The 20849-nt window shown below is 38.1% G+C and overlaps 1 protein-coding gene across 1 annotated transcript in view; it reads left to right on the forward strand.

The window, feature by feature from the left end:
* Positions 1-2212: 2212 nt before the first annotated feature.
* Positions 2213-20849, forward strand: part of MAP7D2 (MAP7 domain containing 2) — a 35860-nt gene continuing 17223 nt past the window's right edge. Inside the window, exons 1-7 of the mRNA XM_026062836.1 lie at positions 2213-2288; positions 4097-4260; positions 12799-12913; positions 13844-13942; positions 15893-16003; positions 17325-17447; positions 20538-20686. Of these exons, the coding sequence (XP_025918621.1) occupies positions 2213-2288; positions 4097-4260; positions 12799-12913; positions 13844-13942; positions 15893-16003; positions 17325-17447; positions 20538-20686 (837 nt within the window). The remainder of the gene's footprint in view (positions 2289-4096; positions 4261-12798; positions 12914-13843; positions 13943-15892; positions 16004-17324; positions 17448-20537; positions 20687-20849) is intronic.

Genomic DNA, 20849 nt, shown 5'->3' on the forward strand with positions numbered 1-20849 from the left:
GGTTAAATTGCACTTTTTAGTGGGTCACACTATACAAAGAACCGTGCCGTCTGCATCTAGGTACAAAACCAACCTTTGGCAACCTCATCCCAAACAAGAAACCTGCTTTTACCTACTGACTCCAAGAGGACACACTGTGTCCTACCTGGAAAAGAGGACAGGAGGGCTGCTGCCTCCGTAGCCTCACCCAGCAATGATTACTGCTTGTTGAAATGGGCTGGTGCTGGTGGCTTTCTTTGGGCAGGGAAGTTGCATGCCTGTGTCAACCCAGAAGTATGAAGGCTGGGACTCCACATAGCAATAAACTGGAAGCTGGAAGCAGAGAGCGCTGTGTACTGCTTTTACTGCTTTCCTGAACTGCCTTACTTTTAGCCAAAAACTTGAAAATGAGGTTGTTAATAAAGATGATACCTAGTAGTTGCATGCTTTTTTTTTTTTTAAATATGTACTTTAAATTATTGTAAAATAAGGACTAACAAAATGCTTGTTTGTTCTGAGAAGTGGAGTCAGGTATTTACACTATGGCCTGTGCTTGGACTTCGGCAGTAGGTAGGAAATTGCTCTCAAGACATATCCAAATCCCAACTTGGTAACCCCCCTTGATGTGCAAAATCATTTTGTTGTTTGTGTCGTTAAATGCAGTGGAATTTTAGTTCATTTGGCTGCTTCTTTATTTTATTTTTGCTAACTTTTTTTTTCCTTTCTCTCTGACTTCAGCCATTGATGGATTTCTAAAAACCGATGAAAGACAAAGACTAGCAAAGGAGAGGAGAGAAGAAAGGGAGAAATACCTTGGTAAGATAGCTGGGAGCATATGTATTTTTTTATGTACATGTGTTAATAGGCTTAAGTTACTAACATGACATTTCTCCTGTTCTGAATTTTAAATACTGTGGCTCAGGCTATTCCTAGTCATTTTTAACATATAATTATTTCTTTAAAATTAATTATATAAAAATAAATAAATTTAACCAAGGGCTCCTTTGATTTCCATTCAGCTACTTTGTGTACTGTAGTTAAAAGTTCATTTTCCTCTTTGATGGATATACTGTTGAATATAGGTTTATGTGTGAGATATTGACTGTTAGGATTTTGGTTTGTACAAATACGAAAAAAGCCTTGAATAATACTTAAATGTTAGGTTTATTTGCTGAAACAATCTCAATTTCAGCCTAGTAAGTTTTAGCCCTGTTAAAAGATATCTTGGAGTTGGTAAGTAGGCATAAAGCAGGTATTTTTCCATAAGTTTAAAATGATTAATCTTCGTTCAAGAGAACAAAAATCTATAAATTCACTTCTTGAATAATGTGAGCATTAATTTCAGTCTTTGAATTACTGTCTGTTGCTTTTAATCTACTACTAATACTTCCATAGAAATGTTGAGAAAATTTTTTTGCAATATCATTTACATTATACACACATATGTATGTGTATATATATATATWTTTTAAATATATGCATACATACACATAAAGTAAAAGAAAAAATGAACAGTTAAACTCATTTTCCATATTATAATAACAACAAAGGCTGGTAGCACTGTTTCTTGAGATTACCTGACAATATCTATTAGAGGGAATTGCCAATGTTTTATGATTTTGTCAAATTTAATTTGGATTTGCTTTTGTGAAAATGTTAACTAAAATAGTGTGGACACCTCTGAAAAGAATCATGGAAAAAAACTGTTTTTCTTGAAACAAATAACTGTTGACCATATCTTGACAAAACCTCATTCTTGAGAGCAGAGACTTGATATTTTTAGTAATGTGGGCTTGGTTAGAAAGATGCCTTTTTGTAATTCCTGTGAAAATTAACTAAATCCCCACTGAGCATTTTGGTATTTGGTAGCTAAATTCCCCAGAGGTTCTGTCTATATGGGGCATGCACCAACCTGAGTAAACCTGACATGCCCTGCGGTAGTAGCTTGTATCTCCTGCAGGTATAGTCAGTCCATACTCTCTCTTCTGTCCTCATGATTATTTGCTGGTTCCCGAGAAAGTGACACGATGAGTAGGTTGGAAAGGAATTAGATTAAAAAGTGGAAGAGGAATGGGATGAGAGGAAAAATGAAAGCTGGAGAATCTGGGACTGGCTGGCTGAGGGGATTTGGCACAGAGAAGACAGGGGAAAAAGGTTTAATTGCGTTTCTTGTCTCAGATTTCATGCATGTTTTCTGGAAGCATATTTCTTTGGGGTTAAGTCCAATTGTAGAATGGTTAGCTCTGGACTTTGGCCTCAGCAGATGTCTGTCTGTGGCAGATTGCTTCTGGAAGTTCAGAAAAAAAACAGTGAGTTCCCCAAAAGGACAAATCTCCATGTAGCCAGCAAGTATTTTGCAGTGATATAGAATAACCTTCTCATCAAAGCTAAAACTCATTAATCAGTGTTTTCACATCCCTAAATTAAATTAAGAAACAAGAATTGTGTACGTGTCCATGATGACAGAATGGTTTGCTTCTCTGTCCAGAACCAGTGCCAGGTTTCACCTACTTAGTCAGAAGGTAATCTTAGCACTAATCTCCGGACATTTACTGTGGTGTTTTTTTGTTTTTGTTTTTTGTTTAATCAACTCCAGCATGGTGTTTTCACCAGTTCTATCTGACATGGCTAGTAGTCATTAACTATTAATGACTGGTCACTTGTCTTTCATCATCTCTGAGGTAACTCTTTATCTGCTGAAAAGTCTGTGGTGGTTCATTCTTATGAATCCAGGCTTGCCTACAGCACTGACTCCCCTCTCATGTTTCCCTGTCCTGCAGAAAAGAAAAAAAAAATTAGCGAGTTCTTGTAAGGAAAATGGGAAGACCTCACCAACCATATTTCTAACAAGAGTAAGGTAGAAGGTTTTGGTGTTCACTGAAGGAGTCTGGGCCTGAGGAAGAAGTTGGATCTTACAAGGAGCCAGTTTTCAAGGGGAAGAAATTGAACTGCTGGAAAAGGATCTGATGTTAGGGGGACACTGACATTAAATAAGGGTTTTGCGGGCAGATGGGGGCTAGGAGTGACTGAAGGCCATGGCTGTGAGTAAAGAGCCTGGGGGGGCGAGGAGAGGGAGTTCATATGACTGCTGGAGCAGCCGGGGAGTGATCTGAAGAAGCTGAGAGAGTTTGAAGGGGGAAAATTTGCTGGGCAAGAAAACAGCAGCTGAAATATTAAACGGGGGCTGAAAAGGTGAGCAGAATAAGGGACCAGCTTTTGTATGAACAGTGTTAATTCTGGCTTTCCCTGACTTTCAAGTTCTTAGGCAACTGTGATGATAATATTCTTTCATACTGGTGGTATGTATGTTCGTATATGATATTACAGGCTTGTGTGTATGTAAGCATGCTTATTAAACTCCTACTCTCCTGCCTTTTTATGGAACATATTTGCATGAGAACTGTTTTTTCTTCATGATTTATCACATTAACTTCCGCTACTTAATTCCCCTGTGTAAATGTGAAGCAACAGTCCTGTCTGTATAGTTGCAGTCATAATTTCCATAATAACAGATTTAATATCTCATAAGATTATGACTACAGGTGGAATAAGCAACTGGGACAAACTCTCAATAATAAAAGTAAATTTTCTTCATGCAAAGTGCCAGGAGTGGATAACAATTTAACACCACATTATTAACAGAATGGTGTATTTTCAAAGCTTCCTGGGAAGTTTAACGTATGTTTCTTATGTATTTATTTTGAAGATAGCACCATAAAGAGAAGCATAGTTTTAAGGAAATTCCAAGGGCTTTTGCTTCAACATATATAACTGATTCACTTTAAAACCTACTGGGAACATGTGTTAAGTCTAAAGGAAGAATTTGTCCTTTAAGCTGCAGAAGGATTTGAAGCATATACAAAAGATGAGTTTACTATTCTGCATGCTCTTTTTAAAGAGGTACAGGGCACACTGTCACCTCATGTCTTCCCTATTAGTGGATCAATTAGATTTGCTAATCATTCCAGCACTTCTATGCACTATGCTTTTGAGCTTAGGGCACTAAAACCCTGTGTATTTGTATCTGTTATTTTACTCTATCATGTCATGCTATCAAATAATTTTAAAGCAGGAGAAAATTTCATTGAAGCGAAAGGCACTTTTTTCTCTGTCTAAGCTGCTAGGGAGCAGCAGATACTGGAGAAGGAGAGAAGGGCAAAACTTCAATATGAAAAGCAAATGGAGGAACGATGGAGAAGACTGGAGGAACAGAGACAGAGAGAGGAGCAGAAGAGAGCAGCTGTTGAAGAAAAGCGGAGACAAAAGCTTAAAGAGGAGGAGGTAAGGTCCAGCAGGAGACATACTGTAGAGCTGCTCTATAAGCTAGCATAAAACATAGCTGAATATGAAATGCGTTACACATTGATCTTTTTATTTATTTATATATTTATTTGATTCAGAGACATTCTTGCCTGACTTTGGGAACTGCAACCCTATATCACCATTGCTATAAATGCTCTGCTACCACTTGTACATCAAAAATATTTTCAGAAGCTTTTTTGTTACTTGAATTTTGTCTGGTCTCATAGGATAGTCACCTACTTATGCTAACATATCTGGGACAGTCAGACATAAAGCACTAGCTTCCAAAAGTTAGCTTTTAAAGATGACTGTTTCTAGAAAATGGCAAGATTTTTTTTTGTTTTGTTTGCACTGACCACAGAAACTGAAATCATGTTTGTTTATTTATTTATTTATTTTTCTCAGTAACACAAAATCAGAAATTCTTACTTAAAGCAGCTAAGAATCTAGGCTGGTTTAAAATTCTAACATAGAATAGAATTAATCACATATCTTTAGAAGCATGTTTGTGTATTCCTTTTCTAGTGTCTCTGCTGAGATCATTTATGGTTCGTTTTTGCTCTAGTATGTCTGTCTTCTGATACAGGTCTCTAAATGCAGTATGTGTATGTGTGTCCCTGAACGACATTCTGTCGAAAACACCAGCACTGCTACTGCAACTGATAAAGAATTAATGATTTTTAGAAAAAGGAATGGTGGTTTAAAAAAAAAAGAAAAAAGAAAGAAATGTCAAGAGAAGATGTTGATTTTTCCCTAGTTCCTATGGAAAAAGGCTCTAGAAATCTGCAGTTACTAACTCTCCCCCTTTCCCTATGCCCCACCTTTTGATCAAAATATCTTTGCGAAAGAGATAAAACATTTCCACATGGGATCAGAATAACATATTTCTGTCTGTTGAACTTTCTTCTGTGTTTGATTTTTCACTTACTTTAACCTGAAGAGAAAATTATATCCTGCCATCCTGCCATTCCTCTTTCAACTGTAACATACTGATTCTGGCTGCTGCATAATAGCTGAAAATTCATTTTAAAATGTTTTGTCATGTGTATCACTTGAAATTTTGTTCCTGTTTTTGTCATTTTTCATAACAAAGGGGGGAAGATCTATCTCCTTTTGCAGTAACATCATTGACATGACAGTACTTTCCCAGGTTACCAGCTGTGGTAACCTTTTCAGCTAAGCAAAATTGATCTCCTTTACAGGGGGTGTTGGAAGTAGCAAGTACAGACACCTCTGAAACCCACTACTGAATAAGTATAGTAGAGGGAGGCACGGGGGAGGAGAGGCAAGAGTTGTGGGCAAAATGAGCACCTGCATGCTTTGCCTGTGCTGGGGAAACCGGCAGGCTGTCGGACATAAGAGCAGCTGGGTCTGTGCCAGGTCAGACCCGAAGGCCCATCCAGGGGGAAACACATCTCCTGTAATGGTCACCTGCGCTGAGATGGATGTAAGAACAGGCCAAGCGTACAGCAGTACTTTTCAGGAGTACTCCTCCAGCATCAGCAAGTCTGTTATAGCCTGAACTGCTCCCCACAACCAGTATCCTTTCTGGGAGACTTCTCTAACCAAGAGAGAAAGGTTTACCACCTGTCAGCATATGGTTATTGTAACAATACAACTCCTAGCTCTGCTCTCTGAGCCTGTCCTTCAAGCTTGAAAAGTCCAAAGCCTTTCAGGAGTGGAGACAGGCCCAGACCTGGCTCTTTTCCCTTTCATTTGCTCTATCTCTCTTTCTACAGGTTGAGAAAGTTGAGGAAGGGCTATATGGGGAGGAGGACAGGAGAGGATGCTTGTTTGCTTGGGAGTGGAGGAGACCCAAATCCAGGAGCTTCTGAAAGAGAGAAGGGTGCAGAGAAGAAAAATCTGCAGAAAAGGGAAGGATGGGRTAGAAGGAAATCAAGGAAGGGAGACCCTGCCACCTCCTGCCATCCCTTCACAGTTACCTGGTTTTGCATGTTCTTTCTAGTATTTTCTTTGAAATATTACTGCCATGTCCCATCTCTGTGGCCAGCCTCCAGCAAGTTTGTCCTCAGCTCTGTTGTCTGCTCCAAAATGACATCTGCAGTCTCCCACACAGTTCAATTCAGCTAACCCAAAGTATTTGTGGAGCAGTGAAATTTAACTTATACAGCTGAGAGCCCTTGCTCTAGCTCTGTGGAAAATGCACCTGTTTGTAGTACACCTTCATGCTTAAATATTTCTTCTTTATAGCACATTTAGAAGAGACACTCAAAAGAATTTTGTTGCTAGAGCTTGGCAAATAGCAATTTCACCCAAAACTTTGCTCATCGTTCCCTCATTTCTAGGATTGCATTTGAATTTTGCTAAAGGTTTTGTCAAATCCCCCACATCTTCTGATGAGTCACAAGTTTTGCCACTCAAATCTCACRTGTGTAGTAGCAGCAGAGGTCTGAGTAAGGATGCTGATGAAGTTGCAGCTCCATAGGTACTGCAAATTACTCATTGCTCATCAGTCATCCTGGATGCTTGAGACCTTCTTTACTGGAAGGAGTTTCAACCCACATTTCCCATGCCTATGGAAGTATGCCCTGGCCGGTGAGCCAGTATACTACAGCAGGTGCTCCTTGCTTCTCCTTTCAGCAGTGGTTCATACTGGATGGAGACTGGAGTGCAAGTTTTACCTGCCTATTAGGTGTCCTAAGTGCCATGTAGAGAGATTTTCCTCCTTGCTTTCTGCCATATTGGTTGTGTCCTTTTTATGCTCCTTAAGTCTTTTTTCTTGCATTCTTAACACGGCTGAAGGCAGTGCATATTTGTGATGGGAACAGATCATCAAAATCTCTCTCTTGAAAATGTTGCTGTTGTGTCTGCACGACTTTGAGAGGTGAATGGTTCTAAACAGGCTGGGGAGGGGGGGGCTTGTTCACTTCCCAGGTTTGAGCATTGCCTTCTCAGCTGTTCTGCACATGAAGGACTTTTCAAAGAGGAGGTTGTCAAAGTTCCACCTATTCTCAATCCTTTTTCCCTCTACAGTGGCAGATAAGAGCTTGTAATTTTAAAGGGTGTATTAATGAGACTGAAGGTGTTCTAGCAGAGCTCTTCTCTAGGGTACCTAGAGCATGTTGCAGAATGGAATGGAAGTGTTTCTGTTTGATTCTTTTAGGAGCAGTTCCTCAGACAGGAACTGAATAAATGTGTCTGAAAATTTTCCTCACTCTTCTACACTGACTGCTTCTATCTTATCTGTAGAGGTCTTTGGTAGCACCATCCTTGCCTCCATATTCATTGTTAAACTGCACATTTCCATTAGTAAAAGCAGTCCTGAGCCTTGAGGACAAAAGCATGTTGTTGTTCAATAGAAGCTATTAAAGAGTTGCTCTTAACAGTGAGTAGCCAGTGGTGTTGGAACCGGACAAAAACAAAGTTGGTCCTTATTATTCAGTTAGATTATCTTTTTTTTTTTTTTCCTTTTCCTATCCTAAAATTTCCATGTGCTTTGGAAATACATTGCAAATATACATGTCTTATTGTATGCAGTATGTTGGAAAGTCTCCTTAGAAGCAACGCTCTTCTTCTGCTCCTGTATTGCATAAGACAATATGAATACCGCAATAACTTGTACAAGCCAAGTCAAGGGTACTCATGCAAGTAGGAGCAATAGCAGCCATGTAATCAAACATTCTTTTTTTTTTTTAATAAAACCATCAAATATTGTTAAAATGGAAATTGATGAAATTAGTGCTGATTCTACTAATATACTAATGTTTAAATTAACAACTACTGGTAAACAGGTGGACAGAAACAAATCTAGTCCAGCACGAAGTCTCAAGAGATTAACGTAACAACTGTGAAATGGAAAAGAATATCCTGGAAAGTCTCCTTTTAGTTAGATGTTTGTTTTGGTGTACACATACTATTTATGTTATATTTGGAAAAAGTATACACTTAAACACAAGAGATGGAAAATTCTCAGGATGATATTTTATCAGTTAATTACTTTTCAAGTTAAAAAATATGGAAGTAATAAATGCTTTGGAAACCTCTTTTGGCAATTCATAGAATGAGTGGAATTCAGTTGTGCAAGTAATATAAAAATTATGTTCCAGGTTGGTTGAAATTGCTATGCATGCAGTGCCCCTGGGGGAGAGCAAAGTACCCTTGCAACGAGGAGAAGAGTTTGTCCCAATGACCACACCGACCCTCCTCTCCTCCACTCCCTGCTCCCCGTTTGCCATTACTGCTGCCATGGCTCTGCACATTATTGTAATGCAGAACCTTCCTTCTGTCCCGTCTGGTTCTTTGCCACACACACACACACACACACACACACCCTTTTTCCATGTAAATTTTCCCTTTCTACACCCTTTTTCCATGTAAGTTTTCCTTTTCTACACATATAATTGTAAATGATTGGGAGCAGAAATGACTTATATTCAGAAGTGGTAGTTAAATTTAAAAAAAAAATTTTTTTTAATTCCATTCTTTAAATAGAAAATAACAGAGCTCTTTTGTTGCTCTGTGAGAGCCACACAAATAGAAGATGAAGCCGATAATATCAGGAAACGGCAAGCTGCTTACATGCAGTGTTGATGAACAAATAAAATGAGGATGATGAGTTTTTCTTCCCTCTAATCTTGTAGTTGGCTATTTTAGATGTTTTTATTGTACATATAAGGGAGATTGTTTCAGAATTATTTGCACAAATAATTTTCAGTTGTGATACTTGTAAAATTACTTTTAGTTTGAGCAAGAAAGGACATTGTTTTTTCCCCATGTTTTCACATTCTTTTTCCCCATGTTTTCACGTGTCATGTTTTATATAGTTAAAAGGAAAGTACTTCAGTCAAATTACTTGCATTCTTGCTGTTGATTTTTTTTTTTTAATGTAGACAGTCTGAATGTTTGTTCTGTTGTTTAGTCTGAGAAAACACACGTAAATAACTAAGGATTATAGAAATTAGCATGTATGTTTTATATACTAGCAGTAGATGGCCCTCTTTTTATGGTTTTACTCATTCTTGATTTAACCTACATGCAAAGCTCATTGCACTTTTTTTTTTTAATGGAAGCTTATTATAACTGTACCACAGAGATTATTTTCTTTGTATCTATGGCAATTAGAGTTCCCAAATGAGGATCAGATGGATAGTGTTCGATATTTTTTTCAGACAGTATTGTCACTATAACATAGACAGCAGATTTTTTTTTGTACATTGTTTGCTGATGAAGAAAAGCTTTATATCCTTGCCAAAAACAGTATTAATGTTTGAGTTTTTTGCTATGCTTCTGTGTCTTAAAGTTGGTTTCTGTTTTATTTTTAAAATTCAAAATATTGTGCTAGTTTAAAATGGTTTTTAATAACTACCCTTTCTTTGTGTAAAATGGTCTCATATTGTTCTCTATCTAAGCTGTATCTGCAGGGTTTGTGAGGTTTAATAATTTTGTTCTGTAATGCTTTAATGAAAGGCTCTTTGCAAATGAAAATGAATGATCCTCTCCATCTCATGTAATTGAAGATTTCAACCTCAAAATGTAGGTGGCATGGGCTTTCAAATATGTATGAAAAATCATTTATTCTCTTTAAACCATTTCCTCCTGCATTTTATTTTATTCTTAAAACAGTGCTGTTTATACTAGGAGGTATAAATGTATTCTGTGGTCCACAGACTAGAGAATGTTGTTGGTCCTCGCCCCAAGCACCATTAGAAAAAGAATAAATGAACACAGATTGCCAAGAAAATTAACCAAAACTTATTATCTGCTTTCATATTATCTTTTTTGATTAATGTGTACTAATATCCATTAGTTATGGGAAGGAAGAAAGATTCTGTAGAAGTGTGTGCTTTAATGGGAAAAAATGGTAGGGTTATTTTACTTTGTAGAGAGTGGGTAGAAAGGTATATTGGGGCGAGGTAAACAGCAGAAGAAAGTAATGAAAAGAAAAATAGAAGCAGACTGCAGAGAAGAATTGATGATCAAATAGGAGGTTTGGAAAAAGTACAGAAAAGGGACTGAAATAAAATGAAGCTAGTGTGTTGGGAGGTATGAAGTAAAGACAAAAGCGAGAAGTTTGAACTTGAATACAAAGCCCACACACACACATTTTTCAATGTGAAAATTACATCATCAAGAAGTAAGAAGGAAACTAAGTCAGAGGGAAGTGATTTTGGATTGTGGAGACTGAAAGATGGCATTCTCATAAAAAGAGACAAAGTATGGATAAGAAGTGATAGGATATTCAAAAATGTGGGTTTTTTTTTTTTCCCTGTGTTATTGCAGAAAAGGCTCTGCTTCAGCTTTATGCTGCTTTATGCTGCTTTGTGTCCTCCAGGGAGAAGAAGGAGGAGGAGTGACAGGTAGAGAGTTTGCATGCCTGTCTGGACACTGATGGCATTGACTAGACAGAGAGGGGAAAAAAGGAAGGGGAAGAAAAGCTGCTGCCTGCTTTCATCATCTTTGTGCAAGGTTAGCTGATGCATCGTGATCCAAAGATGGAGAGGGGAGACAAAACTGAAGTGAGAGCTCAGAGCAGCATACCAAAAGATTGTCTTCCTGGAGATGGTAGCAGATATTGCAACAGCAGGATAGGCCACCTGGTTGAAAGGTAACAAGCAGGAGAGCTGAGAAAGATAGACCGAGTGTGCAAGAACAGGTGTTTTTCAGTCTTCATATAGAGACTAATGTAATGCAATTCTTTATGGTACAAATGATGCATAATAAAATCAGGGGGAGAGAAGAGAGTTAATAAAAAGGTAGTGGCTTGCTGTTGATATCAATGAATAGTTGGTAGTGGGATTGGATGAGATGGGAACCTTGATCAGAAATAAATTACAAGAAGTCCTGGTAGTGGAAGAGATTCCTCAATGAAGTGAGGAGACAAAAATATATTCCATATATCCAGAAGAGGACGAGAGAGCATACAGATTGAAGAGATTCGGTGAACATGGACAGAATCTCAGGGAGGTTACACAAAGCTTATGGACGCATGCATACAAGTTTCAAGTAAGGTAGCTGTTGGAGGCGCCTAGTGTCAGGGACTCATCTGCTGAAGGCGCTCGGTCAGAAGCAACATCAGTGGAGAGACAGGAGATATGTTTGAACAAAGATTGAATATGGCGCTACAATATGGCAGGGAAGAGGAATAGGGGGCCTGAACCAAAGTCATGAGTCAGTGAGAGGAAATAATGTGGCTGAGAGATGTAGGAAGGTTATTGACACAGTTGATCTGAGATAGCAAAAGATATTGGAGACAGTGTGGGAGATGATAGGAATGGAAAGAGATATGATATAATCATAGAAACAGTTTCAGGAGTGAGAAACCTGTATCTGCTGATCCAAGAGTTTGAAGTGGATGGAGAGGGAGTTTTATACTAGACCAGAAATACCCAGCCAAGGCAGTAAATAATAGGACTGATACAAAAAAAAGAGGGTTAAAAACCACTGGGGCAGGAGCGAGAGGCAGCAAGAGCAGGCTAATCTTCAATGGTAGAAATTGGATTGCTGAAATAGGAGGGTGAAGAGTTTGCCAGATGCAAGTGAGCTACTGGGAGGAGGAAACATCACAGCCATGGAAGGCAGTAGATGATGGAGTGATGGGTGGGGAAGGACCAGATTTTATCTGCTTGAAAGAAGGAAGAGGGAAGGTGGAGAAATTGCCGCAGCAGTAAACCCTAGAGAAACTAGCAGAGGGAGGAGGTGGGAACAAAACTGAGTGGAAGTTTGAATGAGGGTTAAGGGGTGGTGGAGATGGAACAAGACGACTGTGCCTAACTGTAAGTTAAAGGTAGAGCAGGATTTGGGGGGGGGGAATCTTCTTACGGTTCTCCCCCTTCTGAAAACCCTAATGCACCAAACCATAGAGAAAAATATTGGGTGGCAGAAAAAAAAAAAGCTGAGAACAGTCTAGGCATATATGTAAAAAAATATGCATCTGTGTAAACTTCATTCTAATATAAATGGCAGAAAAAAATCAGACGCTCTTAAATGCCAAGAATGTAAAGAACATAGTGGAAGAAAGGAGGGAGTTTTTGTAAAAATAAATAAATAAATTGGTCATCCTGCAAAGTAACCTACTTTGGGTTTGAAGTGATCATTTATCTGCGTGGCTAGGAGGAGCCACTGTCATTGCAGCAATTTAGCTGTGCTCAGACAGGGATAGAAAAAATCCTGAGGTCTGCGTAGACAAGAAGGAGTTAATGCTTGTCGAGCATTTACACAAATTAAGTCCAGAGCACAGCAGCAGCCTCACCAGCAGGAGCAGATGCTAGGCAGTGATGCAACCTGTGTTATTTACTTAGGCCTCTGTAGTGACCTCAGTGGCTTGCAGACAAAGGATACACATATCTGGAGGTAGGTAGGCATGCCGATACCTTCTTTATTCAGTCCTTTTTCTTTTATTGGAAACAAACTCCTGTAATCATCTCAGGTGGAGCAACAGGGGATCTGCTTATTGTATGTGTATTTTTAGCTTGGTTTCAGAAGAAAAAAAAAGCTCCAAAAGAACTGATTTAGGTCTGGTTTCTTTCTTTTTTTTTTTTTTTCACCAAATATAACCAGGAACGTTTAGAAGCCATGATGCGTCGCTCCCTTGAACGCAGCCAGCAGTTGGAACAGAAGCAGAAGCGATGGTCGTGGGGAGGAGCACTCACTGCAGGCTCAGGAGGGAGAGATGGTGAGTGAAACAGGCTGCCTGCATTGCAGATCCCGAAGTGCAAAATGCATGAGGTTGTGAAGATAGCAAGCATGATGCATATTAGAGTTAGTGTGGGACTGTAGGGGCTACTGACTTGGGGCRTGAGTAAATGCTTTGTAATTGCTTACCAGGTTTCCTCTGTCTAATACTTTCTGGGAAGAAAGGTCACTCCTAACTTTAGGAATGCAGATCACTTTAACAGAGTAATCAGAATCTGTTTGGAGAATGACAAAATGCTAAAATTAAAATTTATGCTCTTTCTCCCTTATTCTCTTCCCCCGCATTGTCTCCCCACGCACACAGTTAGCAAATTTAATATTCACCAAAGGACTAAGTGCTGTCTAAGCCTTGCAAAAGACAATCTATTTTTGTTTGGTACTTCTAAAACCTGATAGGAATTTCTGGATGACTGTGCAGCACCTGCAGTTTAAAATAGGTTCCCCCTCCCCCCCATACTTTTTTTGTTGCTGCTCTTGATTTGGTTTCAGAACAATTTTTTTATTTCATAATCAGTCATGTACTGCTTTTATATTTCAGAGAGATGCATGTTTTCTGTTTTGAATCATTTAACTTATTTAAATTTACCAGGTTCGAATAAACCGTTGTTATGGAAAAAAATTATCCATGTTTGGGTGGTGATGAAATAAGACAGTTGCTCTCTTTTAAACAGTGTGTAAATATATTTAATTCTAAAAAGACATACATGCTGTAGCTTTTTTTTATGTCATAATTTTCATGGTATTAAAAAGCCAGGAAAATAAATATATTTAATATTATACTAAGAGTCTTTTATATTTTGAGAAAGAAACCAGTTTGGTTTTGTGATACAGTTTATGCTTAATTCCACCTCCCCCAATTTATTCAGTAATTTCTTTCACCTCTTTTTGCTCTGATTTCTCTGCTGTGTAGGTGAATCAGAAAATACCCCACCCCCTGTTCTAGGTTTAGCTGCCAACACCCTTCCTCCAGACCCTGTGACCTCTACTGCTCCTGCTGATTCCTTCAATGGTATTTCAGAGAATCACAGTACCATCATGTCTCGTTTATAACTGTTCTAATCACTGTAATCCATCCACTGATCTTGTCCTTCCTAACCACTGTTTTCTTATTATTTCAGTCTGGTACTCTACAGCGTTACTGTTAGAGATGTGGACCAAATGTCTGTTTAATTTCCTTTTAATTTTGCCATGGTGGAGCAGTGCATGCCTCACATTCCAACACAGTAGAGGCATTTCATGATTTTCTCACTAACTGTAGACTTCTGCAACTCAGATTCTCACTTCTGTTAATTCTGCGGGCACTCTGTGTTTGTGTGTATGTGTGTATAAATATACATATATTTTATAGTTTTAATGTACATGCATAGGTGCAGGTGCTGTTTAAAAAAAAATTTCAGTTGCACAGTAACAGAAAATGCATTATGGAGAGGGTGTTTCATCAAAACAGTCCTATTTTTCCATCTCAAGGGCCTTTTACTGCAATATTTTAAGAAAGAGCAAATTTGGTATGGATACCCATGCTATATTTTCAGCATCCTAAAGTGGGTTTTGGCCATGCTGGTATTTGTAACAAACTCAGATAATTGACTTTGTGTTTAGGCAACCGTATTTCGGGGGGGTTTTTGTATTGTTCGGTTATCTCCCCCCCACCCTCCCCGAGAGGACTGTGAAGTAGACAAGCACTCCAAGTTTAAGACTGGATTGTGCATACAATTTCTGATTTTGGTTGCAAATGTACCTGGCTCTTTGAAAACATAACACAGCCTGTGCTTTTAAGAACTAGGTTCCTTTCTTCCCGAAAAGGAGGAGCCAGGCTTGAATATTACTCCTGCAGAATGCACAGTATCTGTAGTTCTCCACACGCTCTCACAGAACTATTATTTCTGGCAAATGGAATCAAATTTTTGTACTAATTGTTACTTATTTGCAAAGAAGAGATTGGGATGTGCAACTGATGTTTTGTAGCACACCAGCATTGTACCTGCTTTATTAAAGAGGGAACATAGAGAATTATATTGTTTACTGTAGTAGATGAAGTCAAATTTTGCAGATCCCACTGAGGCAAGGTTTCTCTTAATGTAATGGGGAATGCCGTAACTTTGGGGTTGCAGAATTAGGGCCATGTATATGTCTCTAGCTGAAGGTATTTTTGTTTTTGAAAGAAACAGAATTCAAACTTAAAAGACAAAGCCTCTGTGCTTTTAGTTCCTGAGCATTGTGTGGTGATCATCATATAGTAGTGCACTGTATTTGGATAAAATTTTTCCGTCGTTCTGTTGAATAAATGGCGAGGTAAGAAATAGGTATTGTGCTCAAGCAGGCTTTGTCAAACAGTGTTTCAGAAGAAATAACAACACAAAAATGAAAGCACTCGGAGTAATACCAAAAGCTTTTTTTTTTCTTTTTTTTTTTTTTAATTCTCAAGCACAAAAAGATAAAGCCAAGTGGCTGGTGTCAAAACAGTCATTGTAAGGGTGATTTCTCGTCATGCAGATATCTGAGTGTGGTGTCATTTTTGTGTTAGAATAATATCTGAGACCCACCCCAGCTCTTCCAGACTGAAAGTGAGGGGAGGGGGAATGGAGGTGAGGAGCTCAGAGTTGTCACATATGCAATTTCTCCTTTTCTTTAGGTAACTTTCTGCTTGTGCTGATATTGTATATCTTCTATCAGAATGGCTTCATTCATTTGGACCTGATACCCAATTATTTGCCTGTGGCACTGTAGAGCATGGACTATTGTAACACTAAAGTGTTAAATTCACAAGCAGCAAAGTTGTATACCAAAGCGCAGCTTATAAGCTGTTGGTCCTTCAGCAGTCAGCACAAGCTTGTCTCCTACGTCTTATTCAGGGTTGTGATCGGTGACAAGGGTCAGGAGTACAAAATGCAAGGTTAATTTGGGGAGTTTTTCAACACTGTGATATGAATACAAATATCTTCAATGCGTCTCTCTGCAGCATGTGACAAACTTTCAGCTTCTACAATGAATCTGCCAAAGCAAATGGAGTCGCCAATCAGTAAGCGTCTCTCCTCCTCCACAGCGGCAATAACACATTCCCCTGACAGAGGCAAGTGAATATGCTGGTTTCCTACCAGCATAAACTCTCCTTCTGTGTTTAAAGCACTTTTTCCTGTCCATATGTCTCTGTAACTCTTGTATCAATTATTCAAAAGAATTCAAACATTTGCAGGGTCCTAAGTTAACTGTTAATGTGAAATACAATAAAATAGTTTTGTAGCCTGCCCAAAACTGTGATGACCCTAGGCCAGGGACAAATGCTGTGTTTTTTACTGCTTATTTTTCAGCTAGTGATACTTTAGCAAACGGGGTTGTAAAATACATGCTGCAACTGCAGCAGTTTCCCAAGTCTGTATGGCCATAGCCAAGCAATAAAAAACCCAAGCAAACCAGCCCTATGGTGCGACAGCAGACATGGGGCGCAGTGTTGGCAGCACTATGTCCGAAGAGCCACCTAGGAGATTTGAATCTGGTGACCAGAGCTCTGGAGTCCTTTAATTTGATTTGAAAACCTGATCCATGAGAGGCTCAGCAAAAGATGATCATCTTGCAGGATTAGTGGTTACTAAATGCTACAGAAAGGACTGAAAGAATTATGCCACTGTCAACTCTTTGCATTTCTTCGTTTTTCTGGATATCTTGTTTCCTTTTTTTTTTCTTTTTTTTCCTCCCTTTTTAACTATAATGAGAAAAATATATTGACTGAAATAAGTGACATTGAAGGTGTATTTTTAGAATGATAAGGGAAGGTAAATTTCCTTTCATTTTTGAGCTGCTTAATGAAAACACATCCATATCTTTGAGGTTATTGTGATAAATGACTTTATATGTGCGTGTAATAGAAACACACATAAATGTTTCTTGTATAGTTGATGCTTATATTTATGGAATGGAAAGGAATGCAGGCATCCTATATAAAAAAGGATTATGTAATGGGGGTGAGACTGCAAATTTTAAATGCGTTCCAGTATGACTGGCACATAGCGAGTAGCTGCACTGTTAGACCAGTGTTTCACCTTTTCTGCTGGAGAACAAGGCAAACCTTTTCCATGCTGAGTCATGAAAGCAACCATTTTGCAGAATGGAACCTGCCTCTGTGTAAGAGCAAAATGCAACACAACCTTAACCTTACTATATTTATTGTACAGGTTTGAAGATAATTTAGGTGGCTTTAAATGATGGAGAAACCAGAAATCTCTTTTCAGAGGAGAATTAAATTTATTTTTAAATATTTTAAATCTCAAACACTTCAAGACTTTTTTTTCATTTCATTTAATCATTTCATCGTTTTGTTTCAGTTATTTTAAAGCGTCATTTTGTGTTTTATTCTTGCATTTTAAAATTAATTTTTATTTGCTCCCATCCTTCAGCTCACCGCATGCATCTTAGTCCAATGGAAAACTTTATTGTTTCTCGACTGCTGACTCCCACACAGTCTTCTTTAGCCAGAAGCAGGAGTACATTAATGCTTTCTGAGCAGTACAATAATCCAGGTAAAAATGTGAATTATTCACTTTGAGACCGTTAAGGTATGTTTTTGGCTGCTTTTAAGTAGTTGCTTAAAGAAATGAAATGCTATGAACCAAATGAGAGTTTATACAGTAGTACAAAAAAACTATTAAAGAAACTGCTCTTGATAAGTGTGTTTAAAAGTTTGAAAAAATGCATCATTTAGTCTTTCTTGTTCTGAATGTTTTTTAAAAAAGAACATAGCAATGAAGTCTTGAATTAACAAAACCAGTAAAACCTAAACCAATGGAAAACTGAATACATTCATTTATGAAATAGTTTGTCTTTTAGAACAGTGTGAGATACCTATCAGAGCAGAACACAAAGGCTTTATTGATTGTATTAATGTTGTCCCCTTTTATACTCGGGCAGTATCCAGAATGAAGACCCTAGGCCACCATTTCAGCCTTAATTATTTTTTTGGAGGGGTACCTTTCTTTGCTGTTAAATCACTCTTTGTCTTTACATATGTATATTGAATATCTGTAGATAGATTATATAGTTTGATATTTGATTTTTGTTTAGAGGAAAAACATAGAGATACTAATTGGAACATATCAGTTCCAGTAATTATTCTTCTTTAAGAAGCTAAAAATTAGGGGTGATAGTTATTGCTCTTATCTGTAGATGGCAGTCTAAAACTCTTGTTTTGCAAACATCTACACAATTAATTTGTTTCCAGTCCTGCTAATACTTAGGCAAGCGCCTAATTTTATATACCTGCTACTTGAGTTGTCCTGATTTTAAAGTTATAACTGCTCATAAGTGTTTGCAGAAGGAAGAACTAAAGTTTGACAGCCTTTATGCCCTTTTATTCAAAAAACCGAAGCGAAGCAAAACAAACAAACAAAAACCCCGACCACCTTTCTGCAAAAGGAAACATTTTTTTTCAGGATGAGTGGTTAGAACGTAAAGGGCTGATCACCTTGTGATCAGTGTTGTCATACAGCCTGGTTGAAGTATGCTCAAGTCCTCTATCTGTGCTCTTAATGCAAAGAGATTTAGAAGTGAGTTACAAAGTAAACATACTTTCTTTTGTGCATTACTTCTTTGTTGCAGTGTATAAAGACACTGGTATTGATTGGCTCTGAAATTATTTTTTTTCTACATTAAAAGTAACATCTGCTGGAAGCAGAACTGTTGTCATACAGTACTTTGCACGTAAGAAAATTCCCAGTTTACTTACTGTTCAGGGAGCAACTACTGGTAAGAGTGACCAAAAGCCAATTCAGAATTAGGTCAGTATATTCTGCTGAAAATGTTAAGGTGAATTGGCTGGACCACTCACAGAGGTTGTCTTCTGGGTTGTCTTTGATATTGAAGAAATCAATAGGGACTCTCTTTGCCTTTCCCGCTTACTTGCTTGCAAACTCTCAGTCTTATCTCTGTCATCATCGCAGGATCTTTAAAGCAGCACGCTGGCATGTGTCACAAGGCTGCAATTTGGCCTGCAGTTCTCCCTTCCCCTGGACTGAAACAGTGCTGATTCTGGGAATACTCTCTGAACCAGCATCCTCTTGTCAGTTCCTTGCAAAGCCAGCGAGCGGTGGCTCGGGTTGCAAACAGCATCGATACTCAGAACAGCTGCTGACAGTCTTGTCAGTAATTGCCAGCAAAGGGGTGAGGGAGGATCTTCTGCTTATAGTATAAAATACATTTTTACCCTGGTTCTTCCACAGGCTTTGTGAGGGGTAAAAACATAATACCTGTTGAAAAGTTTTTCTCTCCTCAGGCAGGGACTTAATTCTGAGTTGGCACAGTGGCCTTTAAACCTCTCTCAGTAGATGCGGTAGCTTCCTGAACGGGGAATGGGGTCCTTCCTTTTTTATAAGCACATACTGTGCATCATGTTTTTGCAAAACTTGCTCTTCTGCATTTTCTGCAAGCTTGGAAATGAAGGTCCTCAATTTAAGACTCTTCCTCTAAAGTAATGCATTGTTAGCATCACTCTCAGTCAACATATCAAGGCAAGCAATAGTTACTGGAAATTTATGATTCATTTTTTTTTATAGTTGAAGTAACAATACATATTTTATTTAGCAATTAAGATTTTAAACATTTTTCTTCATATTCAGACCACTTTTGCCAAATTGCTGGAAAATCAGTGAAGGAAAACGTAGGTTCAGTTAAACTTAGAAAGCATGCAAAAAGGCATCATGAGTAATTTTATGAGACTGTCCCCAATAAAAACAATTATGGAATTGTATTTTTTTCCTCTAAATTTGAGCATGATACTTTTCCACAGTCAATATTCTTGACTTCAATTGAATAAAATAAAAATGGAAACGCACTGTATCACTATGGTTGTAATTTGTCCCTGTTTTATTAATAAAAGCATATACCCTGTTAATTGTGTTTTATATGTTTGTGAAAGTTTTATCTTGGAAGGCAATATGAACAAAAAACAGGAATAAAATATCCCATTTTAAAATATCCCATTCATATTGCAAATGAAAAGCAAATGTCCAAAAGAGGGCCCTATAAACGTGCAGTGAATGTGTCACACTCAAACTGATGTCTACCTCTAATAACAATAACTGAAATAACTACAGCAGCATTTAGTTTAGGACTGTTTTTTAAATTTTTTTAAGCATTATTATGCAAACTAATTAAGGTGTTTAGGAGCCTTTGCCATGTTTAGGCATTTTAGAAAATTCCCTCTTATTCCCTCACCCTTCATGTTTCAGAATATTTGTTCAAAAGTGATTCAGCTAGAATTATTTGATTACCCTTTTTAACTCTATGCAAAGGAAGCTGGTGTTTTCAGAACAGAAAAAAATCACAGTCATAGTTAAGTAATTCAAAGGGTATATGGGTAAGAGAGTGGTATCTGAGGTATAAAAATAAAAATTCTATAAAATATGTTAATTTCAGTTGAGGCATTTTTAGTAAATATGGGACCATGTCAAGTATGTGTTATATAGTGTGATTTTTAAAAAATGCTTTTAAAAAAACTTTGAAAATGACCTTTGTGATGTTGAACATTATAACATAAAAGTATGCCATTTTCTCCTCTCCCTTACTTCTCTGTCTGTGCTCCCTTTTGCTCTTGCTATTGTACTATAACTCGTTAGTATTCCATATCTGTCCTCGTGTAGCACCAGCTAGTCCTCTTAAATCTCCCTACAAGCCTTCCCCCACACGAAGCACTGACAGAAAGAAGGCAACTTCACCCTCCACTTCTGATGCCATGAAAGGGGCGACTGCAGCTGAGGTTACTCAGGTGGGTTTGGATTGTTTGGGGATTTCCCTCCCACATAAACTGATGTGGCTTCTGGTTGTTATCTTTCACTTTAGATTCATAAAACTAAAGTGATACCTCTTTGGTAAGAAATAGCAGTAAGAAAATGAGTCTTGCATGCCTCCGTTGGTTTCATGCTCCTGTT

The sequence above is a fragment of the Apteryx rowi genome, unplaced genomic scaffold, assembly GCF_003343035.1.
Source record: "Apteryx rowi isolate R43461 unplaced genomic scaffold, aptRow1 scaffold_194, whole genome shotgun sequence".
NCBI classification, from domain to species: domain Eukaryota; kingdom Metazoa; phylum Chordata; class Aves; order Apterygiformes; family Apterygidae; genus Apteryx; species Apteryx rowi.